We start from the raw sequence: 24,824 nt of genomic DNA, 5'->3' as shown, positions 1-24,824 counted from the left end.
GGGGGGGACATAAAAACAGGAATTGGGTTGTCAATAAGGGTTCCTTTAACTTTCTATTCCTGGGGGAATTTTTGTGTGTTTATATTGTCACAGACATACTTGCTGACAGGTATTTTGAAATAAATTACCTAAATAATTGAAACTGTTGTGATTAAGTAGTGTTATTCTGACAAATAAGATTTGCAGAATTTTAAAATATTGTGTGCAGAACTTTTAATTTTTTGTTGCAGAATTCCCCCAAGATTATTATTTAAAGCTGCTACATTCTGAATAGTGTATTACAATACAGTGGACAATGGTCCTTTGGTGTTCCAAGATTTATAGTCCTCATATAGTCTGATGCTATGTTGATGAAGGCCACATAAGTAACTACAGAGTAAATCGGCATAGGAACGTGCAGCTTGTAAAAATCTGCCATCACTAGTAAGAGTCTATGGTGTCCATATGAATTGACATAATTTACAGTATTGGATTAAAAGGGCTATTTCAGATAAGAAAATTCCTTTTCTCATTTGTAGTTCTTTGAAGCAGATGAGCAGCACAAACGTTTGGAAGCTGAGCTGAAAAATAGACTTGAGATTTTGGAAACAGATGCTGCCCAGCATCAAGCAGTGGTGGATGGTTTAACCCGGAAATACATTGATACCATAGAAAAACTGCAGAATGATAAAACCAAATTAGAAGTAAGTTTTACAATCATACTTACTAAAATGCCTAAAGTTTTGGAAATAAAACATTTTGCATGTATTAGTACTTACATTATGGGGTTCTGTTCTTTTTACATAAAGATCAAATCTCAGACACTAGAAAGAGAAGCTAAGGAGTGTAGATTTCGAGCGGAAGAATGGTAAGTTCTTATCATATGTTAAAAATTTTCTTTAATTTTTCTTAAAGTAAACTAACCAGAGAAGTGATTGCTCTGCATTCCTACAGCAATCTTACACAGCTGTTATATACTCATTGTGGTAAAACTGAGAGTTACTTAGTGCTCTGTTAGTTTCATGTCACAAGTAACAGTAGTACATGGCTATCAAGGCCACTTTGATTTTATCTAGGAAGAGGAAATAAATTGATCTCATCTCTACATGTTGATCAGCTACTGTGTTCTCCTAGAGAGCTCTCTATCCATTCTCCTTGATATCTGACAAGACAGCAGCTCTTGCACATGTTGTTAAAATCCTGTTCCGTAGAGCTCTTTAGTTCAGTGTTCTTTTTTTCAGCAAAAATGCTAGGTAGTTGTGAAAAATTGTGGAATTGTTGTTATTTTAGAGGGATATTGTCATCTTAGAAGAGACACTTGTCTGAAATGTTGTAACTCGTATAGTTACAAGTAACACCTGGAAATAAGTTTTTACAGAAATTAAGTTATTGATGGCGTGTGTGTACAATGTCTGAGTAGAATCTTTTACTGTACGGTATTAGCAGTGATCAATGTTTGTCTCATAGACTTGTCTTTGTTAAATTCATAACAGCTATTACATTTCAGTTGAACAAAATACAGGTGAAGGCTCATCTGAACTGAGTAGAAATATGAATAATTATTTTTACAGAGCTCTTTGCTTTGCAGTAGAGGCTACTAGATTATGGGCACTAAATATAGGATTCTGAAATTCTTGTGGCACTTCTGTAACAAGTATGCAACAAATAAATATATTTTGTAGCTACCTGAATTATCCACTACCCACTCAATGTGGGATGAAATAATGCAGGTTGTTTGATGACTTGGAGAAGTAAAAGGATTCTAAACATGACATACTTTGGAACTGAATTAAGTTTTCATATAGTGTATGTAATACAGTTTAGAAATAATTTAAAGGTTACTTTGACAATAAATTGACTCTTGGAATGCATTATTCAGCCCTCTGGCTTTCTGTGCATCTCTCATTGTATTGGGAGGGGGAAATCCTGATCACGTTAAATGTCAGTCCTGCTGTGCCTATCCTGTGTCTCCTTACTCATATTTCGCTCTTTTAAAAACTCTGGAAAAATGTGGACAGTAGTTGAACACGGGACCACAGCTTAAGGTATAACTGAAATGTTGTTGTTTTCCTTAAACAAGGTTTGTAATGTAAACCTGTTTTTCTACCCAGCCAGCAGCAGTTAAAGAACCTTCATGCAGATTTGGGTATGCGATTGGATGACTCTTTATGCATAATCAATGAAAAAGTACCTTTCAATGACACAAGTAGGTATTTCATTGGTTCCCCCCACCCTGTTTAACATTCAGTCTTAATTTGGGCATTCCTGTGGAAAAAGTGACCACCTTGTGAATTAAACAGCTATTAGGCCCCAAAAAACCAGGAAGCTGAACCGTCTCCCATTACAGCTACTTGTAGTGGTGCTTTATATGTTCGATATATGTAATGTTTAGATGGCACTTCTGTTCAAACTTAGTGGTCTTTAAATATATAAAGCCATTAACTGTGTTAAATACAACTTAAAGCTCTATATAGAGGGTGTCTTAAACTCTCCTATAATCTACCATCTGATCAACTTAATTTGGACAGAATATTATAAAAAGAGAGGATAATTCTGTTAATTTAGCAAGGCCCTCCCATAGATGGCTCTTTAGGCAGTCATATTCAAGAGGGTTCTATTAGGCAAGGAGAGTACAGTTGTTAACATAGGTCATTGCTTAGATAGGAGGAGAGTACTACCTGGAAAAAAAATCTCAATGTCAAGTGGCAGTTTCTCAAATGCATAATGGCCTGGCTTGAGGATCCCCCAGAAAAACTTGATTCAATAGTAGTGGGCAGTGTCTCAGCATCCATCACCCCCAGTGACATGCTAAGCCACTCTTTTGCCAGGATATGTCCTAGCTGGAAGTACTTACTGGTGTTACTAACATACAATTTTTAAGCACATAACAAATGAAACACCCAATGAATTAACAGTTGTAAATGTAGACTTCCTTTCCCCATAAATAAACTGTCCTTGCTTAAAGCCCAGCAACAAAGGCAAATCTAAACTGAACTCTGCATATGCCAAGTAAGGCCCTGATTTCTCACATTCTCTAGCATATCCAGCAGTGGGTTTCTTCCTTTCCCCTTGAGTGTGAAGACTGGACTAGGCAGGGTTAGGAACCTGGACTTGGCAAGGTTAGGACTACATTTCTCTCTTGACACTACCCACAATTCGCTGCCTCCCCGTAGAGCAAATAGCAGGAAACAGCCCTCTGTTTGTAGCAGACCCTTTTTACTTTTTCAGATGGCTTCACAACTGTACCTTTTTACCCCTCCAGGTCCAGATATTCAGCCTAACTCTCTTTGCTGAAAAAATATTTTGGGATTTTGACATGGAATTTGACCTGAGTCAGCCTTCCCCTTCTCTTCCCTTCCCTTCCCTCACTGCAAAGTGGCCAAAAAGAAAAAGGACAAAGTGTGGGTCAGAAAGTGCTCAGCTTCTGCATCTCTCCTGTAGCTTCATGCTGAAGGGCAGTTGGCATGCTTTACTAGGCTCCCCAGCAGAAGGGGAGTAATGGTCTCAAGTTGCAGTGGGGGAGGTTTAGGTTGGATATTAGGAAAAACTTTTTCACTTGGAGGGTGATGAAACACTGGAATGTGTTACCTAGGGAGGCGGTGGAATCTCCTTCCTTAGATATCTTTAAGGTCAGGCTTGACAAAACCCTGGCTGGGATGATTTAGTTGGGGATTGGCCCTGCTTTGAGCAGGGGGTTGGACTAGATGACCTCCTGAGGTCCCTTCCAACCCTGATATTTTGTGATTCTAAGGGAGAGAGCCCAGGCAAGCAGAGGAGAGCAGAATTGTCCTAGAATGTTTTGGAGGATTCTCACCCTATCCTAGGCAACGTATGGTCTGGGTCACAAAGGGCTTCTTGGTCAGGCAGCAGGTTACCCTCTGTTCCCCATAGAGCAGGTCTTGGTGCCTGAAGAGAGTGAGGAGAAGAAGCAGCAGCAGTAGTAACAGAATTGCATTGAAGGGCTTTTGCCTATCCTTTGAGCCATCATCCACAGTGGAACAAGTAATGGGCTTAGTAAAGTTAGCTTCCCAAACCTTGAAGTCGGGCTCTGGCTCCTCAGCAGCCTGGTGGGAAATTTGCTGAGGAACTGGTGACCTGGCTGCTCCACAGCTGTGTTTGTCGGTTGCCACAGGTTAGTGGAATGCCCAGGAGATGGGAGCCCTTGCTTCCAGGATGCCCAGCAGCTTGTCTGGTGTGTTGCCATGAAGCCAAAGTTCTCAGGGAACATATTTTGTTTTGGAAACATCAAAACGTTCACTTAGTGGGGACATTTTGGTGGTCTTGTAATGAAATATATTACAGAAATTAATTTCCTGCAAAAATTTTCAGTTTTTGGCGGACACATCTTTTCCCCAAAACCTTAGATTTTTTTCAGAGGTGAAATTCACTTTCCTGCCCAGTCTGCTGCTAATTCACCATCTCACGCTTTGAAAACAGTTCTGGCCTTGCTCTCCCATGTCAGTGTTGCCTAAACTGAAATCAGTTGTTGCTGTCTTTAACATTTGGACATGAGATATATTTGTCATGTGTTTCTCTTCAACGCATGCATGTTCTTCTTATTGAGGTCTGTGATATCTTTGATGGTTGGGCTTCCAAAATGTGACATTAAGCCTACAAGGGGAGCTTAGAGTTTTTCCCTCATGATTTCTCTTTTCTCATGAGATTAGGTCAATTGGCACAAATTGCCAATTTGTATCCCACAATCTGGCACATAAATACCTTGCAATGCTGGCTACAAAAGTGCTGTACAAATGCCTGTTCTCACTTTCTGGTGACGTTGTAGATAAGAAGAGGGCAGCATTATTTCCTGTAAATGTAAACAAACTTGTTTTCCTTAGCGATTGGGTGAACAAGAAATAGGACTGAGTGGACTTGTAGGCGCTGAAGTTTTACATTGTTTTGTTTTTGAATGCAGTTACGTAACAAAAAAAGTCTACATTTGTAAGTTTCACTTTCACAACACAGAGATTGCACCACAGTACTTGTATGAGGTGAACTGAAAAATACTATTTGTTTTGTTTCACAGTGCAAATATTTGTAATCAAGAATAAAATACACTTTGATTTGAATTACAATACAGATTATTATATAATATATATGAATAAAATATGTAGAAAAACCATCCAAAATATTTAATAATTTCAATTGGGATTCTATTGTTTAACAGTGTGATTAATTGCGATAATTTTTTTTGAGTTAATCACATGAGTTAACTGTGATTAATTGACAGCCCTATTAAAAATCCAGAATTAGAATGGAAGTGCCATTTCAGCCATAACTTGGTCACAGTAATGATGCTAATGTTGGGGACATTCAATGTGACTCCTTCTAAAATCAAATGATTTTTTGTTCAGGTATATACTGTTTGGTATCCACTACAATTTTTGTTTAAAATAAACAAATTTGGCAAACTCAGCGATGTTGCAGTAATGCAAACTAAACATTAAATTTCGCAGATTTCATTGTTAGACGGTCACAAGAAGTTAATGTAAAAACATGACTCCATTATTTGTTTGTGTAACTGTCAATTTTTGGCTTGTAGGATCTAGTCAATATAATGCTCTTAATGTACCATTACACAATAGAAGATGTCAGGTAAGTAATACCCTTACATGGCTTAACCTGTAAAAGTCTATTTTTTTTTTTACATAAATGAAATATGACTGTTGAAGACAAAAATGTAAATATCCTGTTGAGCCTGACGCTGGGCAATAAGCCAGCAGGCTATTTCGACTGCACTGTTTTTATTATTACACTTCAGTGCAATTCCCTCCTCAAATCCTCTTCATTTTACAAAAACACAGGTCATTCAAGTTCCGCTTCTGTGCTCTGAGCAGGCCCAGTGGAGGAGTGCTATCTTGCCCAGAGGCCCCACCCTCATGTATCATAAAGTTCTGGATCAGAGCAAGTCCACTTGCAGTTGACTGGTGGTTATACTGCTATCGTTTTTGGGTGGTGCTTTTGTTGAGGGTGTGGGTTGATGCTGCTTCCATGGCCCTTCTAGGGTCATGGAAGGGAAGAGGAACCACTGTATGTAGTATGAAGGTTCCTGATTGCAGCATGCAGGGATTCCTTTAGAAAGATTGCTATGACTGCCCTCTGCTCTTCAGGAGCATCTCTGAAGAGAATGGGCTCACTCACTGTCTCTGTGGCCATAGCCAAGCTGGGAGTGAATAGATGGCTGCCACTGGCCTGTTTTGTGATGGAGATAGTCTAACGCCGGCAATTGCTGAGTGGTAGGGCCTGGCTGAACTTGAAGTGGCCTGTGGGAATATGGTGTCAGTCAATCTCTGACCCTGCCTCTGGTACAGAAACAGATCCATATTGGTTGGTCACTAATCTACAGTCTTGAAAATCTGTTTTCAGGGCAGATTTTTGCACCTGTAGTTTTACTGTGTTAATGAGGTTCTGCTGTAATTGCACTGGTTGAAATATGCAGGGGACACCAAAATAGGAGGTGGAGAGGGGAGTGTTTGGGGTAGGTTAGGGAAATAGACAATAAAGAAATGTATGAGGTACTATATTTGGGGAGACTCAACAAACAGCGACATTTTATAACCTAGATTTTGTCTAGACAGGACAGAATAAGAAAAAAAAAATGGGGTGGTTGGTAATGAGTTCTGAAGGTAGGATCACAGGACACATCTACAGCAAAGCACCACCAGGAAACTAGGTTACATGAAAAGGAATATACTGTCTTAAGTTAAACACTTTCTAAAGCTATTCTTGAGATATTTTGTGCAATTTTGTAGTTTTAAGGTCTCCATTTAAATAGATTGTATTTGTTGTAACTGAAATATACCAACTGTAACTGTTTGTGTTAAAGCTGAAGTTGCGAGACATTGCTGGTCAGGCTTTAGCTTTCATTCAGGATCTTGTGGCTGCTCTTCTGAACTTTCATACTTACATGGAACAAAGAGTCCAGATTTTTCCCATTGATTCTGCCACGGATACTATATCGCCATTAAATCAGAAGGTAAACTTGATTTTTCAGTTAATATTGTACAGAAACTTGATTATCTTTTATACTTTGGCCTGTTCCTGATCAGAGGACATCTCCTCGTGGGAAACACCTTATCCTTCCCTTATTAGAGCAGCATTAAGAATTTCTGAATTTCTGAATTTCAGTCTTTCTTCAGAGGGTCACTGCTTTGACAGGAATCCTTTGGGTGCAAGAGAGGGGATGGTTGTAAAGAATCCTGTTTTCCTCCTTCTTGTGCCTTTAGTACATGAGCAATACAATAGTCAAAACAAGGCTCTGCTAGAAGCATAGAAGCCAAACTGAATTGCATTTATGAAATGAGCCAACCTTCAAATATCTAAGTATTACATTACCTGAGAGCTGTCCATTCCTTTTAATAGATGCTATAAGAATATTTTGAGAAATGAAGGAACATGAGGATGAGAAGAATGTGAGGACTGAGAAAGGCCTAGTTAATTGTATGCATTTACATCTCAGTAATAGGAAACTAAAAGGGAATAGAATTTAGAAATGTTAGAGGTACAAGTGTTTTGGTTCACATAAGATTAACTTTTGGACTCTGTTCCCAAATTATTCATTGTCTTACTCTCTGATCTTGGGCTACCTGTCTGTTTAACCATCCTTATGTTCTAGAGGGATTATAAAGCTTTGTGTCCATACAGTGCTTTGAGCTATTCTTGGGACTTGTCTACACTGGCAATTTACATTGCTGCAACTTTTTCTCGCTCAGGGGTGTGAGAAAACACCCCCCTGAGCGCAGCAAGTTTCAGGGCTGTAAAGCACCAGTGTAGACAGTGCACCAGCGCTGGGAAGCCACACCCCTTGTGGAGGTGGGGGGATTTTTTTGGGGGTTGTTTTTTTTTGAGACCACACAAGCCATGTTAAAGCTTTAGCATTACCAATGTAGACTAGCCCTTAGATGGAAGGGGCTGTATAGAAAAAACTACTACTACCTTCAATGAAATCTTTTCCTACAGCATAATACATTGTTCAGAGTTGTTGAGCATATTCCATGTGATTTGTCTGTTTCTTTCTATGGGACAAAGCTCAGAAAAGAACTTTGTCTACCACACTTTGCTGTAATCCAGAGCTGTCGTGGCTCTGAGATGTTGGACCTAGAACTTCAGTGTCTAGAATAGCACTTAAATGGTTGGACAACCCAGTTTACTTTTGACTACTGTAATTGTGGAAGGTTTTTCCGTTCTTTAGCCTTCTTATCTAATAGTTTTGGATTTCTAATATATTCCAAATTATTTAGCTTGGGTACGAAGATAAGTTATCAACTTCTTCACTCCTAAGGTCGCTAATACTGTTGCTAGTACTGTTAATTAAATAGCTCTGCACTTCGACGTACAAGAATTAGCTTTTTAGTAATTGGTTCTGTGGTAGTTTTCAGGAGCATAACAGAAAATAGATTACAAAGTCAGACACTTCTAATATCAGATTTACTTGCATTCCTCTATGTATAGTGCAGTGGTAATTTAACTTCCAAAGTGCAGTTATACTCTGAAAAGTGACTGTCTAGTAACAGCACAATCTTACATAAATGATATGCTCCCTTTGTATGTTCAGTGCCATATTTACTGACTTAAATGACAAATTCTTCTTTTTTACAAATCCTTACACCGCTGCAGAGGCAACTCAGCTGAGTGTGTAAGCTGTTTGTACTTGGTCTTCTACATCCCAAGAATTGTTGACATTCCAGTCACTTACACCTGTTCAAACACACTGAAGACCAGGGCACTATACTGATATCTTTGGGGGCCTAGTGCCCCACAGAACCTTTCTTGGTGGTGGTATGATGGCAGATAAGACCCAGCTTGACTCTGAGTCCATGGTGAATTTGCAGAGCTGACTATTGGAAAAGAAACTCATTTTTACTTGTGAATTGAACACATTTGGTTTGAAAATCATTGAAACACAAAATGGCATTTTGCAATGGCCCCTTGTCTAAAATTGCTGTGCAGAGCAGGTTTGCATAATTCAATTTAAGTGAATTTAGTAGTTGTGTAAGTTTCCAGCTGGACAGTTATGAAGCCTGATATTTTTTTATTTATCCACAGAACAGACATGGTGTGGGCAATGGCGATGTAAACTATCTCAAACTGGTTTCAGAGTAGCAGCCGTGTTAGTCTGTATTCGCAAAAAGAAAAGGAGTACTAGTGGCACCTTAGAGACTAACCAATTTATTTGAGCATAAGCTTTCGTGAGCTACAGCTCACTTCATCGGATGCATTCAGTGGAAAATACAGTGAGGAGACATATACACACAGAACATGAAAAAATGGGTGTTATCATACACACTGTAAGGAGAGTGATCACTTAAGATGAGCTATTACCAGCAGGAGAGCAGTCTCTCTTTGGAGTCTGTTTTTGAAGTCTTTTTGTTGTAATATTGCTACCTTTAGGTCTGTAATCGAGTGACCAGAGAGATTGAAGTGTTCTCCGACTGGTTTATGAATGTTATAATTCTTGACGTCTGATTTGTGTCCATTTAGTCTTTTATGTAGAGACTATCCAGTTTGACCAATGTACGTGTCAGAGAGGCATTGCTGGCACATGATGGCATATATCACATTGGTAGATGAGCTGGTGAATGAGCCTCTGATAGCGTGACTGATGTGATTAGGCCCTATGATGGTGTCCCCTGAATAGATATGTGGACACAGTTATCAACGGGCTTTGTTGCAAGGATAGGTTCCTGGGTTAGTGGTTCTGTTGTGTGATGTGTGGTTGCTGGTGAGTATTTACTTCAGGTTGGGGGGCTGTCTGTAGGCAAGGACTGGCCTGTCTGCCAAGACTTGTGAGAGTGATGGGTCGTCCTTCAGGATAGGTTGTAGATCCTTGATGATGCGTTGGAGAGGTTTTAGTTGGGGGCTGAAGGTGATGGCTAGTGGCGTTCAGTTATCTTTGTTGGTCCTGTCCTGTAGTAGGTGACTTCTGGGTACTCTCCTGGCTCTATCAATCTGTTTCTTCACTTCCACAGGTGGGTATTGTAGTTGTAAGAATGCTTGATAGAGCTCTTGTAGGTGTTTGTCTCTGTCTGAGGGGTTGGAGCAAATGCGGTTGTATCGTAGAGCTTGGCTGTAGACAATGGATCATGTGGTGTGGTCTGTGTGAAAGCTGGAGGCACGTAGGTAGGAATAGCGGTCAGTAGGTTTCCGGTATAGGGTGGTGTTTATGTGACCATCGCTTATTAGCACCGTAGTGTCCAGGAAGTGGATCTCTTGGATGGACTGGTCGAGGCTGAGGTTGATGGTGGGATGGAAATTATTGAAATCATGGTGGAATTCCTCAAGGGCTTCTTTTCCATGGGTCCAGATAATTAAGATGTCATCAATATAGCGCAAGTAGTGTAGGGGCATTGGGGGACGAGAGCTGAGGAAGCGTTGTTCTAAGTCAGCCATAAAAATGTTGGCATACTGTGGGGCCATGTGAGTACCCATAGCAGTGCCGCTGATTTTGAAGGTATACATTGTCCCCAAATGTAAAATAGTTATGGGTGAGGACAAAGTCAAAGTTCGGCCACCAGGTTTGCCATGACGTTATCGGGGATACTGTTCCTGACGGCTTGTAGTCCATCTTTGTGTGGAATGTTGGTGTAGAGGGCTTCTACATCCATAGTGGCCAGGATGGTGTTTTCAGGAAGATCACCGACGGATTGTAGTTTCCTCAGGAAGTCAGTGGTGTCTCGAAGATAGCTGAGCGCGCTGGTAGCTGGGAGTGCTTCAGATGTCAAGAATTCTAACATTCATAAATCAGTCGGAGAACACTTCAGTCTCTCTGGTTACTCGATTACAGACCCAAAGGTTGCAATATTGCAACAAAAAGACTTCAAAAACAGACTCCAAAGAGAGACTGCTGAATTGGAATTAATTTGCAAACTGGATTCAATTAACTTAGGCTTGAATAGAGACTGGGAGTGGATGTGTCATTACACAAAGTAAAACTATTTCCCTATGTTTATATCCCCACCCCCCACTGTTCCTCAGACATTCCTGTTAACTGCTGGAAATGGCCCACCTTGATTATCACTACAAAAGGTTTTCTCCCCCCCTCCACCCCCTCGCTCTCCTGCTGGTAATAGCTCATCTTAAGTAATCACTCTCCTTACATTGTGTATAACACCCATTTTTTCATGTTCTGTGTGTATATAAATCTCCTCACTGTATGTTCCATTGAATGCATCCAATGAAGTGAGCTGTAGCTCACAAAAGCTTATGCTCAAATAAATTGGTTAGTCTCAAAAGTGCCACTAGTACTCCTTTTCTTTTATCTCAAACTGTTCACAATTGGCACCTCTGGGTACAACTGCAATTCTGTGACCGGGGTCCTAGTGGGGAGCCAGCTGTGGTCACTCAGTTAGGTTGAACTGCGAAGAATGGGGCAGACAATCCCAAAAAAACTGGTGGATATTCCCAATACCTAGATTCACCAAAGTAGCACAAACAGCTTCTTTAGTACCTTACTGGTTACTCAGAAGTCCAAACAACACAGTTCCCTTATAGTGATCCAGCCTCAGGCCCCCATCCATGTACCCACGTCAGATATGATGAAAATTTCTGTAAATCTTATTTCATCATATAAAAGAACAGGTTCTACCAATCCCAAAGGATCGGACACATTATCTCCCAGGTTATGTTTCAGATCTTACCCAAATACATGCTACTGCCAATTCTTATTAACTAAACTAAAATTTATTAAAAAACAATAGAGAGAGAGCATGGTTAAAAAGATCAATATACTTACATACATGAGTTCAATTCATTGAGGTTCAGATTCATAGCTTGAATTACCATGGCTTCAGTCAGAATTTGTAGAATAAATTGCTTAAAAATTCTGTGTTGTCAGTACAGGTGAAAGCCAGTGTTATTCTTATGCATCATAATGGGTTCATAACCTAATAATGCACATCTTAAAAGCACTGTTCTAAAGGAGACCTCTTTGAAGGGGAAGTTGTCAGAACACCTTTTTTTAAAGGGTTCTTAATGAAGATTTGCTTTTAAGGCAGCTCATTACTTTTCTGTAAGTGAGCTTTAGGGAGATAGAGGTTCTGACTACTGTGCGTAGCCATTTAAAAATTCCATCTTCCTTTTCTAAGGGATTTGCTCCAGTATCCCTGACCAGAATTTGCTTCCAGTGTCATTTCCTCCCCAAAATAGTCAGGGTATGGTGCTTTTCAGAGATGGCTGCCTATCAGTAGGGGTGTATACCTTTGTGAAGGATCCCAAAGTGCTTCACAAATGACAAGTGCTATATTAATGTTAAATATTCATCTGTCAGCTTTGAGCAATTTGTAATCTTTACTAGCAAGCACCACTTAAACATCTTTGTATTCAGTTCTCACAGTATCTTCATGAAAATGCATCCTATGTTCGCCCTTTGGAGGAAGGAATGCTTCATTTGTTTGAGAGTATTACAGAAGATACTGTTACTGTGCTGGTAATATTTTTGATCATATTTTTTCCAGATGAAAAGTAAACCTTTACTGTGCAAATAGCTCTTTAATCTGGTTATCTTTTCCTTAGGAAACAACTGTGAAATTGAAGGTCTTTTCTGAACATTTAACTTCCTACACATGTTTTCTCAGGAAGATTCTTCCTTATCAATTAAAAAGGTATTTTCCTCTTGAAATCTGTTAAGAGTTCTAGCTTGTATTACCAACCCCAACGCCTGAAAAGTCATTAGCCCACCCCCAAAACACCATGTAATTGGCTTAAAAAACATGAGATTAAAAAAAATATATTTTAGGGTGTTCTGTGCTTTCTGACTTTTGAGGCAGTAGGCAGCATTTGGGACACTCTTGCCAGGTTTATTCTGCAACCATGAGGCCTAGAAACTTACATTTGAAAAAAGAAAGCTGAAGTTCTCATAGTTGCAGCCGCTGTGAGTTTGAGAAAAATAACAAATATTGTGAATCTTGTGATTAAATCCGTGAGACTTGGTAACTGTGGAATCACTTCATGAGGTTGTTTACTGAAATCATTGATTTCCTGGGTCTGCCCCAGGCTTGGATATTTGTCATGCAATACTTATGGCATCTTCGAATTTGTACCTGTAAAACAAAGCCACATGCCTGTCCCCTTTGCAGTTTGTCTTCTTTCTCTCCTTATTCCTGTGAAGATCTTATTTCCTGCCCCATTGGGTGGGTTGGAAGGGATATGGATTGTGCCGTCAAAATAATGCTCAAAACTGGGGTATGGGCTAGGAGGTATAGAAAGGAGGAGATGGTCTTGTCCTACCCCCAGCCCCTCCCCAAAAACACCCTTGATCACTTTGTGGGATAGGGGAAGGGACAGATGGATTATCTTCAGCTTGATAGTTGACAGTCCTCTCCCCACTGATAGTTCTGTAATTTGTCTTCCCGAGAATGCATTTTCTCATTGTTTCCTTGTACTCTCACATCTATCTGTATCCATCTGTTGTCTCTTGTTTTATACTTAGATTATAAGATCTTTGGGGCAGGACTGTCTCTATTCTGTTTGTACATTGCCTAGCTCAGTGGGGTCCTGGTCCATGCCTGAGGCTACTAGATGCTAAGATACTACAAATAATAAATAAGTCATTAACAGCAAAGAAAATGAAGTACCAATATGGTGGGTATTGGAATGGAAAAAACCTCTTTTTTCCATTATTCATAGGTTATGACTAATCTAAAATTGTCTAAAGTACTCCTCGTTGATCCATGTGCTGGGGAAGATCAACACAGCCCTTGTAAAGGGAAATCATGCCTCATCAGTCTATCAGGATTCTTTGAGGGTGTCAGCAAGAATGTGGACAGGAATGATCCAGTTGATATGGTGTACTTGGACTTTCAGAAAGCCTTTGATAAGGTCCCATACCAAAGGCTCTTGAGCAAAGTATGCAGTCATGAGATAAGAGGGAAGGTCCTCTCAATTATCAGTGACTGTTAAAACATAAGAAACAAGGGGTAGAAATAAATGGTCAGTTTTCACAATGGAGAGAGGTAAATAGTGGGCTTCCCCAAGGAGCTGTACTGGGACCTGTGCTATTCAACATATTCATAAATGATACCTGGAAAAAGAGGTAAACAAAGAAGTGGCAAAATTTGCAGGTGATACAAAATTACTCCAGATAGTTAAGTCCAAAGCTAACTTTGAAGAGTTACAAAGGGATTTGACAAAATGGCAGATGAAATTCAGTGTTGATAAATACGAAGTAATACACATTGGAAAACAACATCCCAGCTATGTGTACAAAATGAGTGGTAACAACTAATTTAGACCCCCATCAAGAAAGAGATCTTGGAATCATTGTGGATATTTCTCAGAAAACACCTGCTCAATATGCAGCAGCAATCAAGGTGTCCCCTTCTCTCCCCCCCCGCCCCCCCCCAAAAAAACAAAACCAAAAACAAACTCAAAAACCTAACAATGTTAGGAACCATTAGGAATGCTATCTATAATAAGACAGAAAATATAATGACACTATATAAATCCCTTGTTTTCCCATGCCTGGAATACTGCATGCAGTTCTGATCATCCCATCACAAAAAAGATATATTAGAATTGGAAACAATCTAGAGAAGGGGAACAAAAATGATTAGGGTATGGAACAGATTCCATATGAAGAGAGATTTAAAAAGACTTGGAATGGTTAGTTTAGAAAACAGATGACTAAGACGGGGATATGATAGAAGTTTATAAAATCATGAATGGTGTGGAGAAAATGAACAGGCAAGTGTTATTTACCTCTTTATGTAACACAAGAACTAGGGGGTAACCCAATGAAATTAATAGGCAGCAGGTTTAAAACAAACACAAGGAAGTACTTCTTCGCACAGGCAACCTGTGGAACTTGTTGCCAGAGGATGTTGTGAAGGCCAAAAGTATAACTGGATTCAAAAAAGAATTGGATAAGTTCATGGAGGATAGATCCATCAATGGTTGTTAGCCAAGGTGGTTAGGGATGCAATCCAGGCTCTGGATGTCCCTAAACCTCTGACTGCCAGAAGCTGGGACTGGATGAGAAGGGATGGATCACTTAATTGCCCTGTTCTGTTCATTCCCTCTGAAGCATGTAGCATTGGCCACTGTTGGAAGACAGGGTACTGGGCTAGACCATTGGTCAGACCCACTATGGCCCTTTTTATGTTCTTATAAAGAAATAATATTCTCAGCTCCTTTTTCTTTCTCGTTGCTTCTCTGACTCAAAATTTAAACAGCAGCTGAAATGTTTATCCTGTTGATTATGAAAATTATGCATTTGTTTGGCAAGATACTCACTACTTTAAAAATAAATTAATATATTCCTAGTTTGGAAGAAGAGTGTGAATCTTCTCTTTGCACAGCTGCTTTAAGAGCCAGGAATCTGGAGCTCCACAATGATATGAAGAAGATTACTGCAGTCTTTGAGAAGTTACACGTATACATTAGTCTTATTGTCTTACCAAGTAAGTGTCCAATCTACTGGAATATAAAGGATGCTAATGCTTCCTGGTTTTGAACCAACAATATGCAAATATGAAACAAAAAAATAGGTCTTCACGGGACATAATAATGCACTGGCTAAGCTATAGGTGTTGCATGTTAAATGCTGTTTACAGAACAAAGATGAAATGGGCTATGAGCTTTTGTAGTATAATTATCATTTGTTCCTTTATGTCTTCTGTAGGCTTTTTAAGCCAGTATGAGAGCATTCAGTCTTCAATTATTAGGTCAGAACCTTCTTTCACTTCCTCATCACCACCAAAACAAACGGCTTCCCCTCTCACAAACAAAATACCTTATAAGTTTGTTTGGATTGTATCTTTCTAACTATCGTAGTATGTAAGTGAAACACAAAAAATCACTTAACCGTCAGTTTAATGCTGTAAAATAAACATTGAAATATATAGTGGCAAAGTAAAAGAAGCCGCAAATGAGGTGTAACTGATCACTGAATTGACCCTAACATTTAGAGACACAAAAAGGCTCCTGGTAAAAATAACCATTATCTTGGATACTAACAGATATTGCAACAGCTGTGTAGATTTCACACTACATATTGAATTGATTTTTTCCAAACCAAAATACTCTGGTGTAATTGCAATGTCTGAGCAAAATCTAAAAAGTTTAGACGTCTGACTTGCTTGGTTCAGTTAACAGAAGTCTTGCTTCCTCAGTGCTAAATATAAAACCTGCAAATATTTCCACCATCAAACCCTGAAAGTAATCTGGTTTCTGAATATATTTTAAATTGATCATTGAATGTAGACTTGTCAACTTTTTTCCTTGGTTTTTAGGTATAAAACCAGAAGGGCTGCTTCAGCCAAATTACAGTTCAGTATTCACACACATTGCTGCAGGTCTTCATGGATTTCATAATGTTATGAAAGGTGAGAATAAACGAGGGGTAAGCAATTTAAAATGGGCTATATCTTAATTATGTTGGATGCCTGGTTTTGAAAGTAAGGCTAAATATATCTACATCCAGTAATTTAGCTTGTAAAGGGTTACGTTAAAGGCCGAAAGACCTAAAATTAGACCACCCAACATAATTTTAGTTTGCAGGTTTGTGTACGCCTATTGAGGTGCCTCCACTGTTCTGGCTGTCGCCTTCATTCTTGTTAGTAAGCAGGGTATTAAAATAGACAATAATAATGCTCTGGGTGCTTCAGAGAGCAGGTTTCTTCTGGTTTCAGTGCTCTGCTCCTCTAATGAAACTGACATGCAGAGTGGAAGGACAGTGAAATGTACATGTTTTCTCCTATAGAATCATAGGACTGGGAAGGACCTTGAGAGGTCATCTAGTCCAGTCCCCTGTATTCATGCCAGGACTAAGCATTATCTAGACCATTCCTGACAGGTGTTTGTCTAACCTCTTTAAAATCTCCAATGATGGAGATTCCACAACCTCCCTAAGGAATTTGTTCCAGTACTTAACCACCATGACAGGAAACTTTTCCTAATGTCCAACGTAAACCTCCCTTGCTGTAATTTTAAGCCCATTTGCTTCTTGTCCTGTCCTCAGAGGTTAAGAACAATTCTTCTCCCTCCTCCTTGTAACGACCTTTTATGTACTTGAAAACTGTTATGTCCCCTCTCAGTCTCCTCTTTTCCAGACTAAACAAACCCGTTTTTTTTTCAATCTTCCCTCATAGGTCATGTTTTCTCAATCTTTAATAATTTTTGTTGCTCTTCTAATACATCCCAGAATGATGTTTGTTTTTTGGTTTTTTGCAACAGTGTTACACTGTTGACTCATATTTAGTTTCTGGTCTGCTATGGCCCCTAGATCCCTTTCTGCAGTACTCCTTCCTAGGCAGTCATTTTGTATGTGTGTGATTGATTGATCCTTCCTAAATGGAGTACTTTGCATTTGTCCTTATTGAATTTCATCCTGTTTACTTTAGACCATTTCTCCAGTTTGTCCAGATCATTTTGAATTTTAATCCTATCCTCCAAAGCACTTGCAACCCCTCCCAGCTTGGTATTGTCCGCAGGCTTTATAAGTGTACTCTCTATGCCATTATCTAAATCATTGATGAAGATATTGAACAGAACCGGACGCAGAATTTATCCTTGTGGGACCACACTCGGTATTCCCTTCCAGAATGACTGTGAACCACTGATAACTACTCTCTGGGAACAATTTTCCAACCAGTTTTGCATCCACCTTATAGTAGCACCATCTAGGTTTGTTTATGAGAAAGACGTGCAAGATAGTATCAAAAGCTTTACTAAAGTCAAAATATTCCATGTCTATTGCTTCCCCCCCATCCACTCCCATATGAAATGTATGTGTATGTGCATGCTCATCGTCATAAACATCCCAGCTGATGGAGAGTCTCAACCATCTGATACTGGAATTTTCCTAACAGTTTTCTCCGTGGAGGGGATGGAGCTGGGGGTTTTCTCTGAACTAGAATATGTATAATAAATGAGAAACTTGAGAGGTGCTCAGCTTTGACACTGTTCCGCTGACTTTTTCACAGAAGGTATAATTTAATGATGTATAGAAGACATCGCTATATTGTGCAAACAAACTGTATTGTATTTGACTTTTTTTATTAGTACTAGTTGGTAACTAATCGGGGGGGGATTAATTAAAATTTTTAAATGCCTTTACAAAATGCCAAACCTGTTAGAACTCTTTCTAGAACCAAGACGATTGAGATTATTGGTGCGAAAGGAAAGAAGGTAAATTTAGTTGATTTATTTTTATACTGTAACTCTAGTCAACTGTATAAATATTTTCATTCTATAATTGTCAGAGATATTTCCATTGTTCAGTCTGTTAGCAATATTTCTGCAGTTTATTACTACATACTGCAGTTCCTGTTTTTAAAGGTTGGTTCTACTGGAGATCATTAGTTCAATCGTAATTTTATTTTTGTTTTCAATACGCACTTACAAAATGGACAAATTATCATTGAAGCAATGATGGACACAATAGGTTTACTGGGCACCAGAGGATATGTTATTGAAAGAGACTAACCTGAAGATTCCTTGCTGAACAAAAATAACCACAAAGAGGAGGAGAAATTGTTGCACCATTAGGATGGTGAAAAGCTGCTGAAATGTTTTGGGTTTCATATCTATCTATCTAGTTCATAAAAAGTAGCTAGGTGTTGAAATTGGAAGAGTCTTTTCTAGCATGTATTTTTTTTCCATGGCACAGATTTGTCACAACAGTCCCTCTTTCTAGTGCTCGTGAGCTGCTGCAACCTTGAGCAATTCATTTAGGGTCAGATTTTCAGAAGTGCCCAGCATCCACTAGCTCTTAATTGATAGCAATTAAGGGTGGAGTATAGGAAAGAATATTATGTAGTATTTAGACAATTAACACAACGTAATTGTTTTCATTTAGAGATTTCCAAGCACTACAGTCAGAAAGCTGCCTTAGAATATGAGCTTCCAACAGCCACACAGAAACTTATAACAACAAATGACTGCATCTTGTCCTCAGTAGTGGCTTTAACAAGTGGAGCAGGCAAGGTAATTTGTTTCCTAGCCAAAATCTAATGGTTTCAACCTAAATTAGTGTTTAAAATCTCTCACTTTTTCTCAAAGATTTAACTCGTGTGGTATCTTGAGGTCTTTATAAAGTATGTAAAGATTAAGGCTGTCGATTAATTGCAGTTAACTCACGCGATTAATTGTGATTTTGAAAATTAATAGTGATTAATCACAGTTTTAATCGCACTGTTAAACAATAGAATGCCTATAGAAATTTATTAAATATTTTGGATGGTTTTTCTGCATTTTCATATATTGTATTCTGTACTTTAATTGAAATCAAAGTGTATATTTTTATTACAAATATTTGCACTGTAAAATGATAAACAAAGGATAGTATTTTTCAGTTCACCTCCTACAAGTACTGCAGTGCAATCTTTGTTGTGAAAGTGCAACTTACAAGTGTAGATTTTTTTTTTTTTTGGTTACATAACTGCACTCAAAAACAAACAATGTAAAACTTCAGAGCTTACAAGTCCACTCAGTCCTCCTACTTGTTCAGCCAATCGCTAAGACAAACAAGTTTGTTTACATTTACAGGAGATAATGCTGCCATCATCTTATTTACAGTGTCACCCGAAAGTGATAACAGGCATTTACATAGCACTTTTGTAGCTGGCATTGCAAGGTATCTACTGTGACAAAGCTCTGTCCTTGCCTCCGTGGGTCCCGCGTTTTCTGGCAGATTTCGCTAGCCTCAGAGGCTCACTGTGACCCTCCACGTAACCCTTCTCTCTCTAGAGACAAGGGTCACAGTCTACTGAGCCATTTTCATCATAAGCCAGCGAGGGAGGTGAGGAGAAGTTATTCTTCCTTGCACAGTCTCTGTTGTCTCCCAGTCTCAGTGATTAATCAGGGGGCAAAGGTGGGTGGGCGGGGAGCCCGGGCCCACCCTCTACTCCGGGCTCCAGCCCAGGGACCCTAATAGTATCAGCTATGGTAGCTGACCAGGGAAACATGTTATGTTTCTAAAAGGGCTACTTCCCCCTCAGCAGCCCTCACTTCCTCAAGCTCCACTTCACCCTTACCTCAGGGCCTCCTTCCTTGTGCCTGATATGGTGTGTACTTCTCAGCCTCTCCAACAACGCAACTTCCTCCCACAGCTCCTGACATGCACACCCACCTGACTAACTGGGAGGCTTTTAACTAGTTTCAGCCAGCCCCTGAATGGCTTCAGGTGTCCCAATCAACCTAGCCTTCTCCCTGCCTTCTGGAAAGTTCTTAATTGGCCCCAGGTGTCTTAATTGACCTGGAGCAGCTGCCATTTCACTTATCCTGGTACCAGGGATTTGTTTAGCCTGGAGCTAATATATGTATATCCCACTACTTTTCCATAGCCATCTGGCCTTGCCCCATCACACTACGTGCTAATATGCTAAACATTTGTGTGCCCGTTCATGCTCTAGCCACCATTCCAGAGGCCGTACTTCGATGCTGATGACACTTATTAAGAAAAAAATCGGTTAATTAATTAAATTTGTGACTGAACTCCTTGGGGCAGAATTGTATGTGTGCTCTGGTTTTACTCACATTCTGCCGTATATTTCATGTTATAGCAATCTTGGTTGATGACCCAGCGCATGTTCATTTTAAGAACACTTTCACTGCAGATTTCACAAAAAGCAAAGAAGGTACCAATGTGAGATTATGAAAGATAGCTACAGCTCTTGACCCAAGGTTTAAGAATCTGAAGCCTCTTCCAAAACCTGAGGGATGAGGTATAGAGCAGGATTTCAGAAGTCTTAAAAGAGCAACGCTCCAATGCAGAAACTACAGAACCTGAACCTCCAAAAAAGAAAATCAACCTTCTGCTGGTGGCATCTGACTCAAATAATGAAATTGAACACGTCAGTCCGCACTGCTTGGGATTGTTATCAAGCAGAATCCATCATCAGCATGTCCTCTGGACTAATGGTTGAAGATGAAGATACATATGAATCTTTAGTGCATCTGGCACGTAAATATCTTGCAACGCCAGCTACAACGCCTGTTCTCACTTTCTGGTGAAATTGTAAACAAGAAACGGGCAGCATTGTCTCCTGCAAATGTAAACAAACTTGTTTGTCTGAGCAATTGGCTGAACAAGAAGTAGGACTGAGTGAATTTGCAGGCTCTAAAATTTTACATTGTTTTATTTTTGAATGCAGTTTTTTGTACATAATTCTACATTTGTAAGTTCAACTTTCATGATAGAGATTGCATTACAGTACTTGTATTAGGTGAATTGAAAAATACTATTTTTTACAGTGTGAATACTTGTAATAAAAAATAAATATAAAGTGAGCACTGTACACTTTGTATTCTGTGTAATTAAAATCAATATATTCAAAAATGTAAAAAAATCCATAATATTTAAATAAATTGTATTTTTATTGTTTAACGGTGCGATTAATTGCGATTAATTTTTTAATTGCTTGACAGTTCTTGTAAAGATCTGATATATTCTAAAATTTCTAGATCCATTTTTAAAAAGCTATTTGCATATTAGTTTGCTAATGTTGTGATACATCGCAGTACTGCCAAAGATACATACTTAATAGGGGAGCAGGCACAATAGCGAATGATCTTTGTTTAGTTCATGCCTGTGCAATATGTAAGTTTTGTAAAGCCCCTAATAAATTTGTACTTGTAATTTTACTATGAACTTCAGTTCCATGACTGTTTTCTCTTTTGAAGTAGCTCTTTTGTTGTTTCTGCCATTTTTTGTTTTTTATTTAAAGTAAAAAATCTTTCTTGACCTGTCTAGATTGCCTCATTCTTTAGCAACAACTTAGACCACTTCACTGCTTCATTGAGCTATGGGCCTAAGGGAGGGACAGAGTTCATGAGCCCTCTATCAGCTGAATGTATGCTCCAGTACAAGAAGAAAGCAGTTGCCTACATGAAATCTTTAAAGAAGGTGTGTGTGTTCAGCTAACATTTACATTCAAGGAGAGAAGGCAAAGGATAGTGTCTAATTCAGTTACCTTAGACAATAGAATCCTCTTAATCAGGATGCCATATGGAATGGACTTTCCTCCCCCATGAAACAAGAATTAATGGTTATCAGAACCATTTTAATATTACAGTAGAACCTCAGAGTTGCAAACTCCAGCGTTATGAACTGGCCAATCTCATTTGGAACTGGAAGTACACAACTGAGCAGCATCAGAGACCAAAAATAATAAAAAAGCAAATACAATACACTACTGTGTTAAACATAAACTGCTAAAAAAATAAAATAAAGGGAAAGCATTTTTCTTCTGCATAGTAAAGTTTCAAAGCTGTATTAAGTCAATGTTCAGTTGTAAACTTTTGAAAGAACAACCATAATGTTTTGTTCAGAGTTACGAACATTTCAGAGTTACGAACAACCTCCATTCCCAAGGTGTTCGTAACGCTGAGATTCTACTGTAATGCTGTTGTCTGATGGGTGCGGGTGGCAGACCACCCTGGGTTGAGAGCAAGTTCTGATCTTAACTGTTTGCCCAGTTTCACCAGTAGGATCAGCTGCAAGGCTGCTAGAAAGGTAGCCCACCTGTGTATGTGGTTTGTTCTTTCCATATGACTAGCCAGGAACATACATGTGGAATGTGAAGTTTAACCATTGCCAGTCCCTTCAAAGAAATACAGTAGAGAGGGAAACTGACAAAAACAGTATAAAGTGGAAACACAAAATTTGTATATAAGGATGAAAAAGTGCTTTGCAAATAATGACAGGTTTCAGAGTAACAGCCGTGTTAGTCTGTATTCGCAAAAAGAAAAGGAGTACTTGTGGCACCTTAGAGACTAACACATTTATTTGAGCATAAGCTTTCGTGAGCTACAGCTCACTTCATCGGATGCATACTGTGGAAAGTGTAGAAGATCTTTTTATACACACAAAGCATGAAAAAATACCTCCCCCCACCCCACTCTCTCCTGCTGGTACACATTGTGTCATACACATTGTAAGGAGACTCCTTACAATGTGTATGACACAATGTGTACCAGCAGGAGAGAGTGGGGTGGGGGGAGGTATTTTTTCATGCTTTGTGTGTATAAAAAGATCTTCTACACTTTCCACAGTATGCATCCGATGAAGTGAGCTGTAGCTCACGAAAGCTTATGCTCAAATAAATGTGTTAGTCTCTAAGGTGCCACAAGTACTCCTTTTCTTTTTGCAAATAATGAACCCTGCTAAACAAAAAGATTCAAGTACCATTGAATCTCCCAAAAAAGCTTACATTGATTCCTTGGGGGATGTCCCAGTTAAGCAGACTTCAGACATGTCCTAAGTGGCATGTGTACTGTACTAATCATCTTGCCTTCCTTGGAGACCCAAGTGGTTTGTATTAGCAGATAGGGAAACCAAATGAAAGAAATTTTAAACATGCGAAGCAGAACTCTTCACCTTGTTTTTAGCAAGGTGGGGGGATTTGATAGCTGCTTTCAACTACCTGAAAGGGGGTTCCAAAGAGGAGGGATCTATCCTATTCTCAGTGGTCTCAGATGATAGAACAAGGAGTAACGGTCTCAAGTTCCAGTGGAGGTGGTTTAGGTTGGGTATTAAGAAAAGCTTTTTCACTAGGAGGGTGATGAAGCACTGGAATGGGTTACCTAGGGAGGTGGTGGAATCTCCTTCCTTGGAGGTTTTTAAGGTCAGGCTTGACAAAGCCCTGGCTGGGATAATTTAGTTGGGGATTGGTCCTGCTTTGAGTAGGCGGTTGGACTAGATGACCTCCTGAGGTCCCTTCCAACCCTGATATTCTGTGATGATTCTAAGGACAGTGGGGAGGCAGGGAGGAGGAGAACAAAAAAAGAACATGGAAAATATATAACCTGATTTACTGTGAAAGTTTTTGCTGTTTCTTTGGCTATAGCCCTGTTCGGATTCAGTGCCTTATGAAGAGGCTTTGGCCAATCGCAGAGTTCTTCTGAGTTCCACAGAAAGTAGAGAAGGTCTTGCACAGCAGGTATTGTTGTATATATGTTGACAAATATGTGTTTGCACACTGTTTTTATTAGAAAAAAGTGTTATGTCTAAAGGTCACACAGACTAACTCAAATTAGTACGTTATAAATACATCTAAAATTTCATTTTTTTTATCTGTAAACACTAACAGATTATACTTCACCATTTCTGTAATTAGTTGCAAGCTGATGTATAAAATCTGTTCTTATTAGGGAGAACTTGTCTTGAGCCTTCTTCATTTGAATGTCTAGTTCACATTCCTGTAGTAGGAAGACAGTCGTAACCTCTTAGTAAAGAGAATTCTGGAATTATAGATGTGGGATGGAAAAGGGAATTTGATTTGGTTTGAGCCTAGCACAAACTACAAAGATGGAAACTTGTGCCTGGTCACTAAAATGAAGTTTGCGTGCGCTTCTGAGAAGGAAGAACTGATGAGACAACCTAATTACTTATCACCCACCTGAAGTTACATTTTTAATTAGAATGTTGTCATTGCACCACCAAATACTGAAACCCATTTGACAAAGTAAATAAAGAGCTGTACAATACTTTGATTCAGGATGAGTACCTTATTCCTCAGAATGATACGCTGCAGTGTTATGCAAGAAATTATCAGAGGGGTTGTTACTTGATAAAACAAATGTCCCTCCTCAGTTTGAGACTTCAGATTGGATTGTAGATTTCCCATTTGTTCACTTTACAGTGAACAGTAGGTTTCTGTATTACAGCCAAACAGTATCCAGAAAGAGTGGAGTTTTCTTTCCCATAACACAATACTTTAGGATAGGCCACTTCAACGGCAGCATTATGCTAATTTTCCATTGTAAACATGAGATCAGATTATTTTTTACAGAATACTTAATTTGGCAAGAAACGCAAAATGTATGCAATTTCGTCTAGTATGTGTTTAGCATTTCCTGTTCAATTTGGTCATTTCTTGCTCTCTGTTTTTTAAATAAATGATATTTTG

General features: G+C 39.1%; 1 protein-coding gene across 4 annotated transcripts in view; it reads left to right on the top strand.

The window, feature by feature from the left end:
* PPP1R21 (protein phosphatase 1 regulatory subunit 21) overlaps positions 1 to 24,824 on the top strand; it is a 61,825-nt gene that overhangs the window by 19,142 nt on the left and 17,859 nt on the right. For all 4 annotated transcript variants that reach the window (XR_014710837.1, XR_014710838.1, XR_014710839.1 and 1 more), the window contains exons 5-16: positions 519 to 683; positions 789 to 847; positions 2,091 to 2,185; positions 5,522 to 5,574; positions 6,806 to 6,955; positions 12,302 to 12,403; positions 12,490 to 12,578; positions 15,238 to 15,374; positions 16,206 to 16,298; positions 18,773 to 18,900; positions 21,668 to 21,820; positions 23,763 to 23,855. Coding sequence is in view for 1 of the 4 variants with exons in the window: in XM_084623295.1 (XP_084479421.1) it covers positions 519 to 683; positions 789 to 847; positions 2,091 to 2,185; positions 5,522 to 5,574; positions 6,806 to 6,955; positions 12,302 to 12,403; positions 12,490 to 12,578; positions 15,238 to 15,374; positions 16,206 to 16,298; positions 18,773 to 18,900; positions 21,668 to 21,820; positions 23,763 to 23,855 (1,317 nt within the window). In the remaining 3 variants the exon portion in view is untranslated. The remainder of the gene's footprint in view (positions 1 to 518; positions 684 to 788; positions 848 to 2,090; positions 2,186 to 5,521; positions 5,575 to 6,805; positions 6,956 to 12,301; positions 12,404 to 12,489; positions 12,579 to 15,237; positions 15,375 to 16,205; positions 16,299 to 18,772; positions 18,901 to 21,667; positions 21,821 to 23,762; positions 23,856 to 24,824) is intronic.

Source organism: Lepidochelys olivacea (assembly GCF_965140295.1).
Source record: "Lepidochelys olivacea isolate rLepOli2 genome assembly, chromosome: 3".
Lineage (NCBI taxonomy): Eukaryota > Metazoa > Chordata > Testudines > Cheloniidae > Lepidochelys > Lepidochelys olivacea.
This window is presented reverse-complemented; position numbering and strand designations above follow the sequence as displayed.